This window comes from Ailuropoda melanoleuca, chromosome 17 (genome assembly GCF_002007445.2).
Source record: "Ailuropoda melanoleuca isolate Jingjing chromosome 17, ASM200744v2, whole genome shotgun sequence".
NCBI lineage: Eukaryota > Metazoa > Chordata > Mammalia > Carnivora > Ursidae > Ailuropoda > Ailuropoda melanoleuca.
In genome coordinates this window covers 6,200,835-6,220,961 of record NC_048234.1, presented here as the reverse complement: position 1 = coordinate 6,220,961, position 20,127 = coordinate 6,200,835, and the positions used below count along the sequence as shown (strand labels likewise).

Here is a 20,127-nt window from a genome sequence, read left to right as displayed (position 1 = left end):
TTCCATACAAATTTAAGGACTATTTGTTCCAGTTCTTTGAAAAATGTCCTCGGTATTTTGATCGGGATAGCATTGAAAGTGTAGATTGCTCTGGGTAGTATGGACATTTTAACTATGTTAATTCTTCCAATCCATGAGCATGGAATATTTTTCCATCTTTTTATGTCTTCCTCAATATCTTTCAAAAGTGATCTATAGTTTCTAGGATATAGGTCCTTTACGTCTCTGGTTAAGTTAATTCCAAGGTAACGTATGGTTTTTGGTGTTATTGTAAATGGGATGGATTCCCTAATTTCTCTTTCTTCAGTCTCGTTATTCGTGTATAGAAATGCAACTGATTTCTGGGCATTGATTTTGTATCCTGCCACCTTACTGAATTGTTCTATAACTTCTAATAGTTTGGGAGTGGATTCCTTTGGGTTTTCCATATAGAGTATCATGTCATCTGCAAAGAGAGACAGTTTGACTTCTTCTTTGCCGATTTGGATACCTTTGATCCCTTTTTGTCTTCTGATTGCTGTTGCAAGGACTTCTAGTACTATGTTGAATAATAGTGGCGAGAGTGGGCATCCTTGTCGTGTTCCTGATCTTAAGGGAAAGGCTTCCAGCTTTTCCCCATTGAGAATAATGCTTGCAGTAGGCTTTTCATAGATGGCTTTTATGAGATTGAGAAATGTACCCTCTATTCCTACACTCTGAAGGGTTTTAATCAGGAAAGGATGCTGTATTTTGTCAAATGCTTTTTCTGCATCAATTGAGAGGATCATATGGTTCTTGAGTCTTTTCTTGTTGATATGATGTATCACATTGATGATTTGCGAGTGTTGAACCATGCTTGCATCCCAGGTATGAATCCCACTTAGTCATGATGGATAATCCTTTAATGTACTGTTGGATTCTGTTAGCAAGGATCTTGTTGAGGATTTTGGCATCCATATTCATTAGAGAAATCGGTCTGTAATTCTCCTTTTTGAGGGGGTCTTTGCCTGGTTTGGGGATCAAGGTAATATTAGCCTCTTTAGTGATTTTTTAAAAGATGTTTGTAAAGCTCCAGCCCAGAGCAGCAACACAGGAGGTGTTCAGTAACTGGTTTCCTTCCTGATTTCAGCTTCCATGGGCTTCACACTTACTTCCTTTTCTTCTTGTGTTGTATACAATGTGGAAGCACTGTGTTAGGTACAGGATCTAGGATCAGATTGTGAGGTGGCTTTCACCCCATGCATGAATCAGGATTAGCCTGTAGGTAGCTCTCATCTTCAGCATGAATCAGAATTAGCCTGCAGTTAGCTATCATCACCAGCATGAATCAGGATTAGCCTGCAGGTGTCTATCATCATCAGCATGAATCAGGATTAGCCCATGAGGTAGCTGTCATCACCAGCATGAATCAGGATTAGCCCATGAGGTAGCTCTCATCACCAGCATGAGTCAGGATTGGCCTGCATGTGGCTGTCATCTCCAGCATGAATCAGGATTAGCCTGCGGGTGGCTATCATCACCAGCATGAATCAGGATTAGCCTGCAGGTAGCTATCATCACCAGCATGAATCAGGAATAGCCTGCAGGTAGCTATCATCACCAGCATGAATCAGGATTAGCCTGCAGGTGGCTATCATCGCCTGCATGAATCAGGATTAGCCTGCAGGTGGGTGTCATCACCAGCATGTTTCACAAATGGGAAACCATGAACTGAGCCCTAGTTGGCAATGTCTTCGATCCTGCTGCTGGAACATGACTGGCCAGACTCTTCATTCACTCATTCAGGTGACAAGACTTTGTACGTGCAGGGCACTGCTCTAAATGCAGCAGAATGAAAACAATGTCTCTACTGTCACAGAACTTTCTGTGGGAGGAACAGACACTAGGAATAATTGGAAGGAAAACCAATCAAAGGTGGTCAAAGACATGGTGGGAGAAGAAGGCGTGGACCATCTCCCCCCTGCTTTACTGAGGAATGATCGACAAACGCTATGCGTGTTTATGGTGTACGACCTGATGTTCTCACGTATGTGTGTGCCGTGAGTAATTCAGGTGGGCACACTTTTAAAGGAGAATAATCAGTCAGCAGACTTTCCTCACCAGATGTTACAGCTTCTGTCATGCTGCAGCCGCTGGAAGCTGGTGATGGCGGGTGCGAGCTTCCAGGGATGGATTGTAAGCAGCGTGGTTGTAGTATGCAGCAGGGTGACTACCAGGTCACAAGACGTACTGAATATTTGAACGTCGTGACAACAGTAGAATTAAAAGTGCTCGTCACAAGGACAGAACTGTAACTGTGGGTGGTGCTGGGTGTTAGCTGATCTTGGCATCATTTTGAAATGGACACATATATCAAATCATTAGGTTGTACACCTTAAAATTATATAATGAATGTTGTATGCTAATTCTATCCCAAGAAAACCGGAAAAAATACCCTGGTGATACTGGTGCAAATAGACCCAGGAAACTAAATGATGGTCGAGAAAGTGACCAATTTCCTGGGCAACTGGAAGTAGAATGGTCATTAATGGAGGACGAGCAGGTGGAGGTGAAGGAGGCCAGGGGTTTGCATGAAGTCAGGGCAGTTTCCTGCTCAGCCATGGGTGGTTTGGTCCCAGACGGCAGCAGGGCACCGCACACGTCCAGTGTTTGCCCTGAGAGCGGGTCCTGCATGGCCGCACCTGGCTGGACTCTCCATCTTCTTGCTCTAATACAAGCATTGATGGTGGCAGCTTGCTCCGTTGCCCTTCCATGTAAAGCTTGTGTTTAAAACACTGCTTCTCAGCTTGGTGCCAGAGGACTGCCACATCTCCCTTCTGAACAGAGCTGGCTCCTCCTCCCCCCGCCACGGGCCCCTTTGAGTCCCTGGTATCTCCCAGAAAGTGTTTGTAGCTTACATTATGTCCACGACTTATATTTCCGACAAGTGAAGAATCACTAAGTATTGGGAACAGCACAGAATTGTTTATACCACTTTTCTTTAAGAAGCTTTTTTTTAAAGAAATGGTGCTTTCTTAAATATTACAATCTGGGGAGAGGAGAGGGTGGTGCCTCCCAAGTTGGTATGTGGAGCCTGGGGAAGTCCTGGAAGCTGGCAGCCCCACAGTGTACCCTTAGCCTCCCTCTCCACAAATCCCGTTTGTCTCTCTAATTGGAGCAACGGAGCGGCCACAAAGGGTAAGCTGGCTAAGCATGAGGGGGCATTTGAGACCGTAGGTCTGCCAGGAGCTCTGGAGAACGTATGGATTATAGATTTCCTTCCCGTCTGTGCCCACTGGGAGCTGAGCATCAGGATGGAAGAAGCCAAGGCCCTGGGGTCTTCTGGATTGTTGGGGTGGAGCCAGACACTGCGGGCCTGCAGGGGGTGCCCCTGTCTCTAAGGGACTGATTTCTTGGAGAACTTTGAGCTCCTAGGACTTACTCCAAGTTCTTCAGCTGAGGTGTTGAGCCTTTCCTCAGCAGGAACATATTGACGTGCTGCTCACGGGAGCCTCATGCCTGGATGGGCAAGGATGGCTGTCTCTCTCTCCCCTCTGTCTCACCACCCCCAGGCTCCAGCTGCAGCTCTGATGCTCCAGCCTCATAGAGCTTGGGTTCCACAGGGATGTTCTTCACTTCCCCTGTGGATAGATTTGCTCCCTCTCATGCCTTCTGGTTCTCTTTACTTCAAGATATTGTAGTGGGTAAGAGGAGGCTTCTGTAGTCAGTCTGTGGTATAAGAAAAAAATCAACATATTTGATCTTTATCCCTAGTGCTTGGCACAGAGCATCAAAACTCTTCAGATTTACTGACTGCTACAAGTGTCTTTTGTTGTTCATAAAAAATCCTTTTCAGCCAGACCTGATTTTATGCTAATGTAACTTATGTTGGGTCCTTGCACAGTTTCCAGAGAGAGGCTGGCCCCACCAGAAAGACCAAGTATGGGTTTAGGACTTTCAGCTCCATTCCCTCTACCTCTGAGCGGGGGACAGGGGATGGAGACTGGACCAGTCACACTGTCAATGAGTTAATCAACCACGCCTGGCAGATTATTACTTAGGGGTGTAAAAAAATAAATTTGAGAATCGTGTGTGTGTGTGTATGTGTGTGTGTGTATCAAGAATTGTTTAAGTGAGGTTTCAGAAGTTGGGAGTAAGGAAACAGGAAACTGGGAGAAATTTTGACAGTTAATTTTAGTTTGTCAAGGAAGGCTTTGTATACTAGGTGGGATTGGAGGTTAAAGGAAGAAGATGATGAATATATATCACTTCTTCTTTGTCCATTCATCTGTGGATGGACACCTGCATTGCTTTGGTGTCTTGGCTGTTGTAAATAAAGCTGCAATAAACATAGGGTTGCACGTATCTTATTAAATTAATATCAGCAGTGAAAAAGAATGAGATAATTCATAACAACAACAATGGACCCAGAGGGTATTATGCTAAGTGAAATCAGTCAGAGAAAGACAAATACCATTTGATCCACTCATCTGTGGAATTTAAGAAACAAAACAAATGATCAAAGGGAGAAAAAAGAAAGAGACAAACCAAGAAGCAGATTCTTACCTATAGAGACCAAACTGATGGTTACCAAGGGGAAGGGCGGTGGGGTGATGGACCAAGCAGGTGAAGGGGAGTGAGAGTACACGTGCCACGATGGGCACCAAGAAATGTATAGAATTGTTGAATCACTATATTGTACAACTGAAGCTAACATAATACTATGTTAATCGTACTTCAATAAAAGATAAATAGAAGAAAAGAAGATATGGTCAAATTTGTGTACTTAACTGGTTATATTATTTTTAAAAACATCTGATGATTGGGGCACCTGGGTGGCTCCATCGGTTAAGGGTCTGCCTCTCGGTTTCGGCTGAGGTTATGATCTCAGGGTTGTGGGATCGATCCCCACGTCAGGCTCTGAGCTCAGCACACAGTCTTCTTTGGATTTTCTCTCCCTCTCTCTCTAACCTTGCCCCATTCTCTCTCTCTTTTTGGAATAAATAAATAAATCTTAAAAAAATATGATGCTTTTTAATGCGGGAAACATGTAGGAGAGTAGTAAATCTTCAAGAAAAAGTTGGTACTCTTGATCATGTTTTTTATCATGAACTGGGAGTGGTACAATCAGACCGTTGTCTCTGCTAAGTAATTGTTAGAAGAGGTGCCAAGAAAGCCTGGAGTAAATGTCACTCTCTTTTCCGTACATCTCCCAGTGACTAATGACTCTATAGCAAGACAATCTGGGTAATCAGCTACCCAAATCTTCTACAAACCCTGTATGTAGTATGTGAGAAACGTTTATTGACCGAAGGCTGATCCTCTGTGGGTGTCCGTGAAATTTTTAGAGTATTATTATCAAGTTTTCTGGAGGAAGATCTCGGCTTTCTTTTTGTTGAATTGAGGAGCTGTCTACTCAGGTTGGACATCTTGAGAAGGTGGATGCCAGGCCATTTTGACTACAGCATCCAACAAATGACTATTAAAGATCTTGGCTTGAGTTTTAACCAGTTATCACATGCATCTAGTTTTCACAAGAAACGATTTAAAAGATTTTGTAGCTGAAAGCAGTAACTGGTTCAGTGAAACAATTAAGTTATTCAAAGAATGCTACTTTTCTTTCAGGAGTAATTTAAACACATTGGAAAGATTCTAGCTTTTGTGCCTTGCTAAAATGGTGCCCTCTGCTGCTGGAAACTTTTTTCTGCTTACTCTCATTTTTTTGTGTGGCTTGAGCTCAGTGACACTGAGTCTGCTGTGGGTGAGGCTGGACAACTATTAACCAATACAATTAGGAATTTGTGCAAATGATAAATAGAACATTGTAATTATTTTAAGCAATATTAAACATTTTCCATTTTTTCTTTTTGACATTATTTTAAAAACATTTTAAATACTCCAGAAATACTCCAAATGGAAGAAAGACCTTGATGTGAGACAGGAATCCATCAAAATCCTAGAGGAGAACACAGGTTGCAACCTCTTTGACATCAGCCACAGCAACTTTTTTCATGACAAATCTCCAAAGACAAGGGAAACAAAAGAAAAAATGAACTTGTGGGACTTCATCAAGATAAAAAGCTTCTGCACAGCCAAGGAAACAGTCGAAGAAACTAAAAGGCAGCCCACAGAGTGGGAGAAGATATTTGCAAATGACATTACAGATAAAAGACTGGTATCCAAGATCTACAAAGAACTTCTCAAACTCAATACACGAGAAACAAATAATCAAGTCATAAAATGGGCTGAAGATATGAACAGACACTTTTCCAATGAAGACATACAAATGGCTAACAGACACATGAAAAAATGTTCAAAATCATTAGCCATCAGGGAAATTCAAATCAAAACCACACTGAGATACCACCTTATGCCAGTTAGAATGGCAAAAACTGACAAGGCAAGAAATGGACAACAAATGTTGGAAAGGATGTGGAGAAAGGAGATCCCTCTTACACTGTTGGTGGGAATGCAAGTTGGTACAGCCACTCTGGAAAACAGTGTGGAGGTCCCTTAAAAAGTTAAAAATTGANGAAAACAGTGTGGATGTCCCTTAAAAAGTTAAAAATGGAGCTACCCTATGATCCAGCAATTGCACTACTGGGTATTTACCCCAAAGATACAGACATAGTGAAGAGAAGGGCCATATGCACCCCAATGTTCATAGCAGCATTGTCACAATAGCTAAATCGTGGAAGGAGCTGAGATGCCCTTCAACAGAAGAATGGATAAAGAAGATGTGCTCCATATATACAATGGCATATTACTCAACCATCAGAAAGAACGATTACCCAATATTTGCAGCAACATGGACAGGACTGCAGGAGATTATGCTAAGCGAAATAAGTCAAGCAGAGAAAGACATTATATGGTTTCACTCATTTATGGAACATAAGAAATAGCAGGAAGATCAGTAGGAGAAGGAAGGGAAGAATGAAGGGGGTAAAGAGAAGGGGGAATGAACCATGAGAGACTGTGGACTCTGGGAAACAAACTGAGGGCTTCAGAGGGGAGGGGGGTGGGGGAATGGGATAGGCTGGTGATGGGTATTAAGGAGGGCACGTATTGCATGGTGCACTGGGTGTTATATGCAAATAATGAATTATGGAACACTACATCAAAAACTAAGGATGTAGTGTTCCATAATTCATTATATGGTGACTAACATAACAAAAAATATATTATTAAAAATAAAAAATAATAAAATAAATACCCCAGAAATGTCTTTAAGGTAATGTCAATTTTAGATGTCTCTTTACTTTTGGGCAAGGAATTCAGGGCTTTCTGGTTAACTTTGGTGTGATTAATATTTATCAGGAGTTGCTCTGGGTAAAGGATATCAATTCTTTGAGTTGGAAACACAATTTTAAATGTGTAAGATGGGTGTAAAATTTACCAAAGGTAATTGAGTCTGTTTTTCTTAAATAATAAAAAGGCTTTCTGTTATTGTTTTTGTACAAAGTGTAAGTTACTATGGGTGGAAACGCAGCAGCTGTGGGGTTCTGTCCAGGCATGAAGACTGAATCCACTGTGGGTGTGAAGGTGGAATGTTTCAACCCTCCACCAGCTTGCCCTCTGGGCAACACTGCACCTGTGCATTGTCTGTCTGAAAGCCTCCCGTAGGTACCGCAGCTAAATGATTGTCCGGTAGCCTTTGCATTTGACAAACTAGCAGGAGCCTTAATATATCTAAATGCTATGTGATAGACAATTTCAGCTAGCCACATGTGTGTGAGGTTCATAAAGACTTTTCAGTTATTCATTTCCATTTATCAACTGAAATTTTGTTTAGTGTGTGAATTTTTTTTGGAAACATATAGCGATAGGATGTTGCACTGGTGGCAATTTGTCATGGAGCATAAAATTAATTTGACCCAACCCCTCAAAAAAAAAAAGTCTCACGATAGTCACAGTACAGACCAATAGATTTCCAAAGCTTTCCTGGCAAAGTGATACTTTTGGAAAAGTACCTGAAAACCTGAAAACACACCCTATCCTGTTTTCTTCATGAGTGTTTCTCACACTTTTCCACCAAGTCCTGAGAAAAGTGAATTTCAGGAACCTCACCGTATTACAGAGCACTGCACCAAAGCATGCAAAGTATTTGACATCTTGGGTTTTATGATAAACATTTATCTACATTTTTCTATCTATTCTGTTTATTATAATGGAAGCATACTTTCATTTAATGATCAGTTCAATTATTTAAATGTCTTCTCAAGAGTTGAGTAATATTGATGCTTCTGGAAAGTTTGTGATTTTATGTAACTTGTATGTAGAGTATTCTAGGGGTCCCCAGTGTGCCAGCTGCCTGACAAACCATCCCCAAACTCAGTGGCTTGGGATAACAACCATTTTATTACACCTCACTATTTTGTAGGTTGGGAATTTGGGCAGGGCTCTGCTGGGAGGTTCTTCTGCTCTATGCTGTGTCTTGTGAGCTCACTGGGTGGTATTGAACCAGTGGGCAGGAGGGGCTGGGAGAGCTCCACTCTGGTGGGGCAGAATTGGCTGGAAGCCTGGTGGAGGTAGGATAGCAGGTGACAGCATCCGCCCACAGTCTCCCCAGCACAGCTACTTTAGGGCAGTTAGCCTTTTCACCTAGTGGCTTACAGACTCAGACAAGCTTTATTAGCTGCACACTGCCAGATTTCCTATGATCTTGCTTGGAAGGTCTAAAATATCAGTTTTACCTCATTCTAACAGAATCCTTTGAGATCATCTTTAATCTAGCGCATCTGTTTTGAGAAATACAGTCCTCAGTCCTCTCAAACATGTTCTAAAATTAGGTCGGATCAGTACGTACCTGTATCTATGGACTGACTTCTTTGCGTCCATGCCACACTGTTCTCATTGAATCATGTCTTGGACCTGTGTCATTAGGAAAAGTCAGAGGAGAAAGCTTTCATAGATTATGATGTACATCACCAAGTTAGTTCTAAAGGGCTTTTAGCCATTACCCGGGGAGAGCAGCCCAGGGAAAATTTCTCTGTGGTCATGGAAATGGGAATAGTCATGGTTCTTTCTAGCTTTGTGATTTATATTTTCTTTTTGGCTTTACAGTCAGGAAGACTTCTTCAATTTTCCTTTTGTCCTAATTGTCATACATTTTTTATTGTTGTTATTATTATTATACTGATTTTCTCTGCTAGGTCATGTTAGTATCTGGGATATGTATGGCAGCAGGATAAAAATGAATAAATTAAACATAAATAAATATGAAACATGACAAAAATGCAAATACAGAGTCCTAGTGTCATGGCTCTGTTTTACTAAAGGAGGCAGTCATTATGGACATTAGTGCTGGTCTCAGGTCCATCAGGTACTAGAGCGACCATGGCCAAGTTACCTCTCCAGTAATCAAATTCTTATATGACAATGGAAAAATATAAAAGTGTTTACATCATGGGGTTATTTTAAACAAAATAGCATACATAAATACACTTAATCTAGTACCTGCATCTTGGAAGGGTTCTACGAATGTTGGCTGTTACGATGAACTTGTTATTTAAACTTTTAGTGTCCTTAACTTTGATTGTATTTATATTTTTTGTTCTCAACTAGAGTATTCTTTTTTTAAGATATTATGCTATTTTGGTTTGTGCCCATAAATCTAATATAGAGTCTTATGCATCCATAGTAAATATGCTTATTTCTAGCCAATGGAGGGGAAATTTCCTATTGAGAAGAAAACTCAAATTTTAGGGGAAAAAAGCATCATCTAAAGTCACAGTAAGAAGAAAATAATCTCCTCCATTTTTGGAATTTTTTTAAAAAGCTACATACAATTTATGGGATTTAAATATATGGAGACAACCTCACCCTGGTCAGAATGGCTAAAATTAACCACTCAAGAAACAGATGTTGGAGAGGATGCAGAGAATGGGGAACCCTCTCACAATGTTGGTGGGAATGCAAGTTGGTACAGCCACTCTGGAAAACAGTGTGAAGGTTCCTCAAGACGTTAGAAATAGAGCTACCCTATGACCCAGCAATTCCACTAATAGGTATTTACCCCAAAGATACAAATGTAGTGATCTGAAGGGGCACATGCACCCCAATATTTATAACAGCAATGTCCACAATAGCCAAACTATGGAAAGAGTCCAGATGTCCATTGACAGATGAATGGATAAAGAAGATGGAAGATGTGGTCTCTATACAATGGAATATTACTCAGCCGTCAAAAAATGAAATCTTATCATTTGCAACAACATGGATGGAACTAGAGGATATTATGCTAAGTGAAATAAGTCAATCAGGGAAAGACAATTATCATATGATCATACTCATATGCAGAATTTAAGAATCAAAACAGAAGATCATAGGGGAAAAGGGGAAAAATAAAACAAGATAAAATCAGAGAGGGAGACAAACTGTAAGAAAATTTTAATCATAGGAAACAAACTGAGGGTTGATGGAGGGGAGGGAAGTGGGGGATGGGGGTAACTGGATGATGGGTATGAAGGAGGGCACATGATGTAATGAGTGCTGGGTATTATATAAGACTGATGAATCTCTGACCTCTATCTCAGAAACCAATAATACATTATATGTTAATTAATTGAATTTAAATAAAAATATAAACAAAAAAATATAAATATATGGAGACAAACACAAATTTATTATAAGTAATATCAGATAATGATTCCATTTCACATTATGTATCCTTAGGAGTAATGAAAATGAAAGAGGAAGGATTGGAAAGAGATGAATGGGAAAAAAATAAGAAAAAAATAGGAAGATGAAAAGGGGCAAGAATTAGGAAACAAGACATGAAATAACTTCACAAATACTTATTGAATACCAATTCTGTTAAAATGACTCCTAAAAACATATGGCCTCTGAGAACAAAGGCTATTGGGAGAGGTGGGGTTTTAGGCACCATGACCACACAGAAGGTGAAATGTTGGGACGGAGACTTGGGGGGCTCTCGAATCTCTCAAAACACCTGTGCTGTTTGGGTGTCAACTCCTTCAGCACACAACATGCTTGGCCTGGCTTCCGTCACCGATGGAGACTGTCACATCTCAGAGCCTCATCTCCTGCAGAACCTCCGTGTCCTTGACAGGAGTCTCCTCAGAGCTCCCTTTACATCCTTATTCCTCAGGGTGTAGATGAAGGGGTTGAGGGTGGGGGTGATTATGGAATAGAAGAGGGAGATAAACTTGCCCTGCTCTTGGGAGTAGCTGGAAGGGGGCTGCAGGTACATGTAGATGGCAGGCAGGTAGAAGAGGGAGACCACCACCAGGTGGGAGGAACAGGTCCCAAAGGCTTTGCACCTTCCCCTAGAGGACTGGATCCTGAGCACTGCACGGGTGATGAAGCCGTAGGAGAGAAGGATGAGAACTAGGGGCACCAGCGCAAAGAAGGCCACCAGCACAGCCAGCGTGGCATCATTCATGGTGGTGTCCGCACATGACAGCTTGATCATGGCTGGCACCTCACAGAAGAAGTTGTTCAGCACCTGCTGCCCACAGAAAGGCAACTGCACTGTCAGCACCACCTGAACAAGGGAGTTTCCAAAGCCACTGAGCCAGGCCACAGCCACGAGCTGCTGGCAGAGAGGGCGGTGCATGATAACGGCATACCGGAGGGGTTCACAGATGGCCACATAGAGGTCCAGGGCCATGGCAGCCAAGACAATGCACTCAGTGCAACCCAGCCAGTGGAAAATGGCGTACTGCACCGTGCAGCCACCATAGCTGATGGTCTTCCTGGAGCTGCCCATGTTGACCAGCATCTGTGGGACTGTGGTGGTGGTGTAGCAGAGGTCCAGGAAGGAGAGGTGGCCAAGAAAGATGTACGTGGGGCTGTAGAGCTGGGGATCCAGCCGGGACACCAGGATGATAGTGATGTTCCCCAACATGGCCAGAATGTAGGACACCAGGAGGACCACAAAGAGGGGGAGTTCCAGCCATGGCCTGTCAGAAACACCTAGAAGGATGAAGTCCTTAGGGGGATCCCCCAAGAAGCTCTGGTTGTCACCTCTCATGCTGACGCATTCTCTGGAGCCTGTGATGAGTCAAAGTGAATTCAACCTGAGAACAGGAATTAGTTGCCTTCCTCATGGCTGTGCCTGAGCTTTCCTACAGAGTTGCATTCTGTCTTACCTCCGTGGAGACCCTGAGACGTGGGGGAGTCAGACCAGGAGACGGAGCAGCTGCCCATGTGTTTTGCTCTGCTTCCTGCTCTGTGACCTTGACTATGACATTTAATCTTTCTGAACTTCGATTTCTCCACCTGCAACATGGGGAGAAAATACTTGCAAAGTTCTGGGGGTGATAGGCATGATGTTTGCAAAAGCATATCAAAATTAAATATGAATTTTCTTTTGGTTTGGTCAAAGTTTGCTATATCCCCCATCACTATTACAATGTTGGACTTCTCTCTACAAACTCACTGACAGGGAATTGACCACTTTCTTTGGTTCTCTTGCTTTGCCCTTTTGAAGCGGTGGTAGGAAGGAGTTGAGAAATGGCATGAAGCAGGTTAGGAGAACGCTCAACTCCCCTGCGAAAGCTTACATCTGCCTCTGTCACTATGAAGAAGTGCTCTCCAGCTTTCTGCACATGCTAATCTCTCTCCCAGGGCCATTCACACATAGGCAGCACTGTCGTGCACTTCTCAGAAAAAAAAAAAAAAAAAAAGTACAATCCTAGATCCTCTGAGACCCCAGAGTGGAGGAGCTAAGTCACTTCAGCTTCACCAAGTCATGGCACCTAGTAAGATCCCAGAGCATAGGGATTTGAGCATCGGGAGAAAGATCCAGAATGTGTAAGAACCACAGCCTCTGGAGTTGTCTCTGAAAGATCATATTGCCTCTAAAGCTAACATTTATTGGGCAGTTTGAATGACATGTAAGTTTCCTGCACAACTTTGTTGCCAAGCAGCTATTTCCTCTTACAATCAGAAAACACAGCTGTTTTGATTTTGGGATTCTGCAGCTTTTAGAAAGCAACTGGGTTGCCACCGCCTAATTCATGGGTTCTTTCCTCTGAGGTCCATCAGCCCCCACCTCCTACACTCTTCCCAGGAGTGCAAACCCTCAAGGTCATGACAGTGATGATATAGAGCATGAGAGGACAGAGAAGAAATTAAATCCCGTGAGTAGGTAATTTATGAAGGATTCATTCTTAGTTCCTTATTTGGTGCTTTATGCATAAACTACAAAATGCATGGAGATCTGTTCAGTCTGCTGCAGTAAACAAGGGTGCTGTCCTCCCTCCAAGTCCTGCATTCTTAGGGACCCTGGTGTTACTTGAAAACAGCTCCAACTCTGGGGATTCAATGGATACCTAACGACAAACTACCTTTCTCCCTCTGTTTCAAAACTTCACATTTTCCCAATATTCTTGTGGAACACCCAGTTATTATTACACTTTTCCCCACTATTTTATGGAAACTACTTCTTGGGTGACACTTAGAGAATGCAATTATTTTATCTCTAATGGGATCTTAGGACACATTTTTGATTCAGTGAGCTGGACAGACCAAAATTGGGCTTCTCCACCTCTCAAGATGAAAAGTAATCACACCATTTCCCTTTCTTAGGTTTCTGATTCCACAGTTTCTTCTCAGGGTCTACACTGGACAAGAAAGGGAAATGTTGCAGGGATAGTGAGGAAAGATATACAAGGATGGAGGAACTAAGAAAGATAGAGGGTAGGTGTGGGTCACATTTAATAAGGAATTCAAATTATGAAACAGTCACTATGAGCCAGATGCTGTGATTACTTAGTGCTTTCATGACTCAGTAAGGGGGATGTTTTTACCTCCATTTTGCTGTTGCGCGGAGTGGCTTGGGAAGATGACTGGTGTACTGTAGATTAGTTACATAGCAGCACATGGTAAAGCCAACACNGGGAGAGGAAGAAGCAGGCTCATAGCAGAAGAGCCTGATGTGGGGCTCAATCCCACAACGCCGGGATCACGCCCTGAGCCAAAGGCAGACGCTTAACTGCTGTGCCACCCAGGCGCCCCGGGGATATTTTTACCTCCATTTTGCTGTTGTGCGGAGTGGCTTGGGGAAGATGACTGGTTTACTGTAGATTAGTTACATAGCAGCACATGGTAAAGCCAACACCGAAAGCTAAGCTCTTGCTCTTGACCATTATTCTCTTTAGTACTTTGCTTTTGAAAAAGCAGGAACAGCATTCATGCACATCACTGAGGCAGAAGAGAATGACAGAGCAGGAGGTAACGTCACCCGGGAGAAAGGGCTGTGGGGATTGAAGAGGAGACACTGTAATTTCCAGTTCAGTGTACCAGGCATGCATGGGGACACACACACACACACACACACACACGGCTGGTTGACTGCAGAGCTGGACACCAGCCCAACCTGACCCTTCTCCTTCTGCATCGGATGCCTGGTGGTCCACCCTGTCCACCAGGAACTGGCTCGGATCCAGCCTCTGAACTCCCTTGACCTCCTTACCCCTTCCTGTCACCCAGCTAGAGGTGTTCCCTGGGGCACTGCCTTGCTTCACCAGATAAACACAGTGATTCCCACATCTGCCACAGTCACATTCAAGCAGAGTCCTTCCAGATCTCTGTCTCTAGCTATCACTTTTTCCCTGACATCGAACCCCTTTTTGACACTGTTCACTGGAGCATCCAAATTTACCATGCCGGCTGTTCCTACAGCTTCAGCCCAGCACCTTCCTTCCCATTCCTGGCTGTCTCTGCATCAGTCATCCTGACTCCGAGGGTTATTTCTGATAACAGTCCTCATTGGCCATACTTCATCAGTGACATCCTATTGGCTTCACTATCCTAATGTCAGAGCACATGCTATTGGTCTCCCTGCCTCTGCCGTCCTCGACCAGAACCACCATCTGGACCCCTCTTATCCAACCCATTACATTCACAGTGGAGTCGTCTTTCTAAGACTCAGGCCTTAAGAGCAGAAATAATTACCTAAAAATGAAACAACCATCTCCTTAAACAGTTGTGTGGCAAGAGTAGGGTTGTATTCTTCTCACACTGAATCCCCTGTCGTTTTTTCTGACCACTGTCCCATCTCTCTGTCTTAGCAGCCGCCATGGGATATGTCAATGACAGGACTCATGCCACACCTGCTGGCGGGCTAGGGAGACTTTGAACTCATTGACAAAACCCTGTGATCCATATCGTTCCATGCATGACATACAACCCATAGATAAATGTACACATGTAGATATGTCTCCTACTGTCATAAACTTTGGTTACCAAGAGTTCCTCTTGGAAATCAGCAGAACATGTTCCCTACTCCAACAACCAGGAAAAAACACCTGGGAATAAACTTATGAGCTGGGGGAACGAGGACCGGACCACGGGGTTTTATTGTCTATTAGTCCAAGATCTCTTTCTTCAATATACAATTCAGCCTAAAGTTTCCACCACCCAGATAAGCCAGTGAAGGCCCCATTTAGCTGCCAAGGTCAGAACAAGGGTATTGAGTCTTGGGGACATTTTCCTTCAGCACACACAGCAGAAGCACTTCTCTCAGGGTTTGCTTGAGTTTCCAGTCCTGTCCCCATGACATGTGCTTGGGTGGCAGTTCCAGTAGGACCACACTCAGGAAGTGAGCTGGCACAGCGAGGAGGAGTCTGAAAGCACAGCCTCCATGTGCTCTGCTAACCGTTCTCCAGCTCTGCATATGCAGTCACTGGCCCGTCTACCCCCAGGCCTTGCTAGTCCCACAATAGTCCTTTGCCTACTGCACATCCTCCTGCCAGGAATGCTGCTTCACATTGCACAGGGCAGCTCAGCCTCTGCTCCTTTCAAGCCATCCTCACTGACGGCTCACCGGATCATTCCCTACAAGCTCCCATGTACAAAGGGCTTGGAGGAGCATTACTACCCCTATGTCCCCACAAGGGGGCTGAGGTGTACTTCCTCAAAATGCCTTAATCATTGAGATTACACAAGTATATTGTAACAAGCAGTGTGAGAGGAAGGGAAGTAAACCAGCACTGCGCGAGCACCCTTCGCCTTCCAACTGTATACCAGGAACCACACTCATGCCATTTCAGGTCCTCCTTCAGTAACTCTGGGAAAACTGAGAGGTCCATAAAGGTTAGGAACATGCTTTTCACACAGGTCAACACTGCACTCCGTGGGGACAGCTATTTAAGTCACTCGTTGCTGGTTTATGCAGAAGGAAGTTACCTCCTCCGTAGATCCCCAGACATCCTAACCCCTGACTCAGGACACTGCCACTTTCAAGTGTCAACTGTCTTGTTTTACAGCATGACTTTTTGTTCAACACCCCTCTAGCAGACACCTGCTCCCCCACCCACATGCCACTGACTACTTTTGTTCTTTAAATATTTCAATTTCTTGCTAAAATTTGCCTCAAAGCTTTCTTTCTCTGGGAGCTGGTAATATTTGGCTTTACTCATTCCATCGCTCTCTTTATAGGGCCGTACTGCACTTAATATTGTTTCTGTGACTAGGATACAAGTTTGTAAAAAATACTGAACAGTAGTGGGGCACTTGGGTGGCTCAGTCTGTTAAGTGGCTGACTCTGGATTTTGGCTCAGGTCATGATCTCAGGATTGTGACATCAGCCCCGCATCAGGCTCTGTGCTCAACATGGACTCTGCTTGAGGATTCTCTCTATCCCTCTCCCCCTGCCTCTCCCCCCACTCATTAACTCTATCTCTCTCTCAAATAAATACATAAATCTTANTAGATCCCCAGACATCCTAACCCCTGACTCAGGACACTGCCACTTTCAAGTGTCAACTGTCTTGTTTTACAGCATGACTTTTTGTTCAACACCCCTCTAGCAGACACCTGCTCCCCCACCCACATGCCACTGACTACTTTTGTTCTTTAAATATTTCAATTTCTTGCTAAAATTTGCCTCAAAGCTTTCTTTCTCTGGGAGCTGGTAATATTTGGCTTTACTCATTCCATCGCTCTCTTTATAGGGCCGTACTGCACTTAATATTGTTTCTGTGACTAGGATACAAGTTTGTAAAAAATACTGAACAGTAGTGGGGCACCTGGGTGGCTCAGTCTGTTAAGTGGCTGACTCTGGATTTTGGCTCAGGTCATGATCTCAGGATTGTGACATCAGCCCCGCATCAGGCTCTGTGCTCAACATGGACTCTGCTTGAGGATTCTCTCTATCCCTCTCCCCCTGCCTCTCCCCCCACTCATTAACTCTCTCTCTCTCTTTCTCAAATAAATACATAAATCTTAAAAAAATACTGAACAAAGGTAGAAATGAGGCTCATACAGTATGAGCAACATCTTCTCTTCTGATGAATATTGGACAGTTGGTCTACCTACAGTCAGGGGCATCCTTTTCTAGCTTGAAGTGCACAATTTTACACATACTGCTTACTTATGGCCATTATTCATTGACTCACCTCTCCTCCATCTGATGTCCCCTTGCTCTCCAGCATAGACCAGTGTTCATGCTGAGGACTAACCACTTACCTCCATGGTTTGCTGGCTTCCACAGAGGGCTTACTTAAAGAATGGAGACTTTATTGGCTTTTGGTGGTATTAGCTGGGGAGGGGCATTAAGGAATGGAGTCATTGGAAATGCTCTTTGTATTCCAGGAAGACACAACCTGTTTGCTCTGATGAGGCTGCTGGGACCTTGCTCCCACCTGAGTTTCACCCTCTGAACAAGTGTGGAGAGGTTATTCTCAGGCAAGAGGAAGAGTCTGCTCACTGGGGAGACTCTGCTTTCTGGACTTTTTCTGGGTAATGAGGAACTCTGGATCTGCTCTAGCCATGGTCCCTGGAGTACATGCAGAGACTTTGATACCATGGAGTAGCTAGCTTATACGTTTATACAGTGGAGGTTTCTTCTGAAGATAGGTTAGTTAGGTGACAAGACATCCCTACTCCTTTAAAAATTACTCTCAGGTTACACTTGACCTCATTCTTTCCATTCATTGATATAAGGGCTCTGCTCTTTCTCCCCAGGCTTTGAGAGGAAAACCTTGTCCTTCCTTGCTGAGAAGTTATCCCTGATGTTCTGGTTAATTAGTGTCTGAGGGGTTAGCTGGTAATTGATGTAGTGTGTGAGCTTGGAGTATTTGCAATTAATGGTAAGTCTTAGAAGACCAGATGAAATGGACCAATAATGAGGAATCAGGACTCTATTTTTAACCCTTTAGGGAAGGTGAGTGTTGTCCATAAAGTCAGAGTGAAAAGTAACTTGTATAGCATGTAGTTCAGTTAGAGTGTGGCCACGGCACAGACTCAGCACCACGATCAGCCACTCACTGTCTGAGTGTCTCTGAGCAGATTCACTAACCTCTCTGTGCAGCACTCATGTGATCAGGGAAGTATAGGAAACAGTAGTCTTGGCCTTCATAGTTTGTTGCAAGGGTAAAATGAGTTGGTTTTTGTTTGTTTGTTTGTTTTTTGGTAAAGCACCTAGGATGGTGACTGGCACAGAGTAATAACTTCGAATTTTTTTCTGACTCCTACACGTGGTCTCAGCTACCTGTTCCATTTGTCATGTGGAAGGGATGGCCTGCAAACCTTTTGGTGGACAATCAGTATGAAGTGGTGTGCATGTTGGCTCATGAGCTGTAATTCACATGACTAAAAGCTGGTGCTAGAAACCACCATGGACAATGACACCTTTGGGTAGCTAGTTTTCTCTCTAGGTATCAACTTGATCATCTTTGGGTAGCTCTAGATGTTGGAGTAGGGGTAAGATGAGATCGTGGCAGTGGCTTCATTTTTACGTTCCAGGGTTTTGGGAAGCATTTGTCTAGTGTTACATGGAGGAGAGAAAGCCTGACCCAAAGGAAGAGGGGAGATTGTGCTTGGGGGATAAAGTGGGGGAATTCCCCCATTCTAAGCACCACTCTGCTGTGTTCTCTCCCTGGGAGAATGGGATGAGAGATGTGGACTGTCTTAGGAACTGTCTTGATGTCCAGGTGGGATGATTCCCAGAGACACAGAGGCTTCAATATCAAAAAGATGGAATCCACAGTCTTGTGCCAGAAAATGCAGGAAGAATGTAGATGGACACTCTCATGACTGACACTGTCCCTTTCACGTTATGTGAATCATCACCTTCCTCGTCTCCCTTCAGATGTTTCTGCTCCCATGCATTGTCCAGAGCCCTGGAACTCTGTGAGTTATATTCAGGTTTCCCTGATAGACATGGGAAGACAACAAGATGAATGAGATGCTGGAACAGCTGGCAGAGATATTTGTCAGTCTTTCCTTGATTTCATTTGTGGAATGTAGACATGATGACTGGAGAATTAGCAGCCATGTTTGACCTTGAAACAAAGTTGAAGGTCAGAACTGCACCCTTAAAGTGATGGAACATTCAGAGGAACCAGGGCACCCGATCATCATGGACGTGCATTACCTGTTGACTCTCTGGTTCCTTTACATGAGAGTGATAACCTTTCATATTGTTTATAGCACTGATTTGGGTTTTATGTTTTAAGAAGCTGAACCTAATCCTAATAGACCTTTCAAGATTTCCTGAAATTTCTTTCTTAGCATTATATTATGGACCATAATAAAGCTGCTGTATTAGTAATCCAAGCCTCTGGGAGAATGTGACCTGAAGCAGTGTGTGTGTTTATGGACATAACATTAATAATTGAACGGTGAGCATGTGGATACATTTAATGATCAAAGAAATTGTAGTCAATGGAGAACAGAGAGTCTTGTTCTGCTTGGAGTGAACAGGAGGTTCTCTGTGGAGGCAGAGGGTGTGATATGGTTGGTATACATTTCTGGAATTTCTTATTTTAGCTGTGGTTAATATTATAGTAAAGGAGACAAAGATTTATGCTGATCACCAGAAGGAACATCTCTAGACCAATATTTATTTAACATGAGACCGGTAAATGGTGGTGGTGAGAAATGGGTGCTTGGGGTCAAATGAATGGGATTCAAACCCCAACACCCACGTGTTAACCACTAGACCTTGAATGAGTGGGTTTCCTGAGGCTCAGTCTTCTCATCTGTAAAATAGAAATAACGCTATCTGACCACCAAGTTGTTGTAAGAAAAACCAAAATAAGACATGCGAGTATCTTAGTGCAGTTCTTGGTATGGCATTGAATAAGTGGTTGTCTAACTCTCCCTGCTGCCTGCTTTCTTTCCTCCCATTGGCCCACTGACAGATGTGGAAGGAATTCTCCCCTCGTGCCATGCTGTGATGATGGGGATAAATAGGGT

General features: G+C 43.4%; 2 protein-coding genes across 2 annotated transcripts in view; both read right to left on the bottom strand.

Annotated features, from left to right (window-relative positions):
* Positions 1 to 20,127, bottom strand: part of DNAH9 (dynein axonemal heavy chain 9) — a 1,064,222-nt gene that overhangs the window by 385,554 nt on the left and 658,541 nt on the right. The window lies entirely within an intron of this gene.
* On the bottom strand, positions 10,997 to 11,953 carry LOC100469804 (olfactory receptor 2B11). Its single transcript, XM_002931246.4, has one exon. It carries the CDS (start codon positions 11,951 to 11,953, stop codon positions 10,997 to 10,999), a length of 957 nt encoding a protein of 318 aa, XP_002931292.2.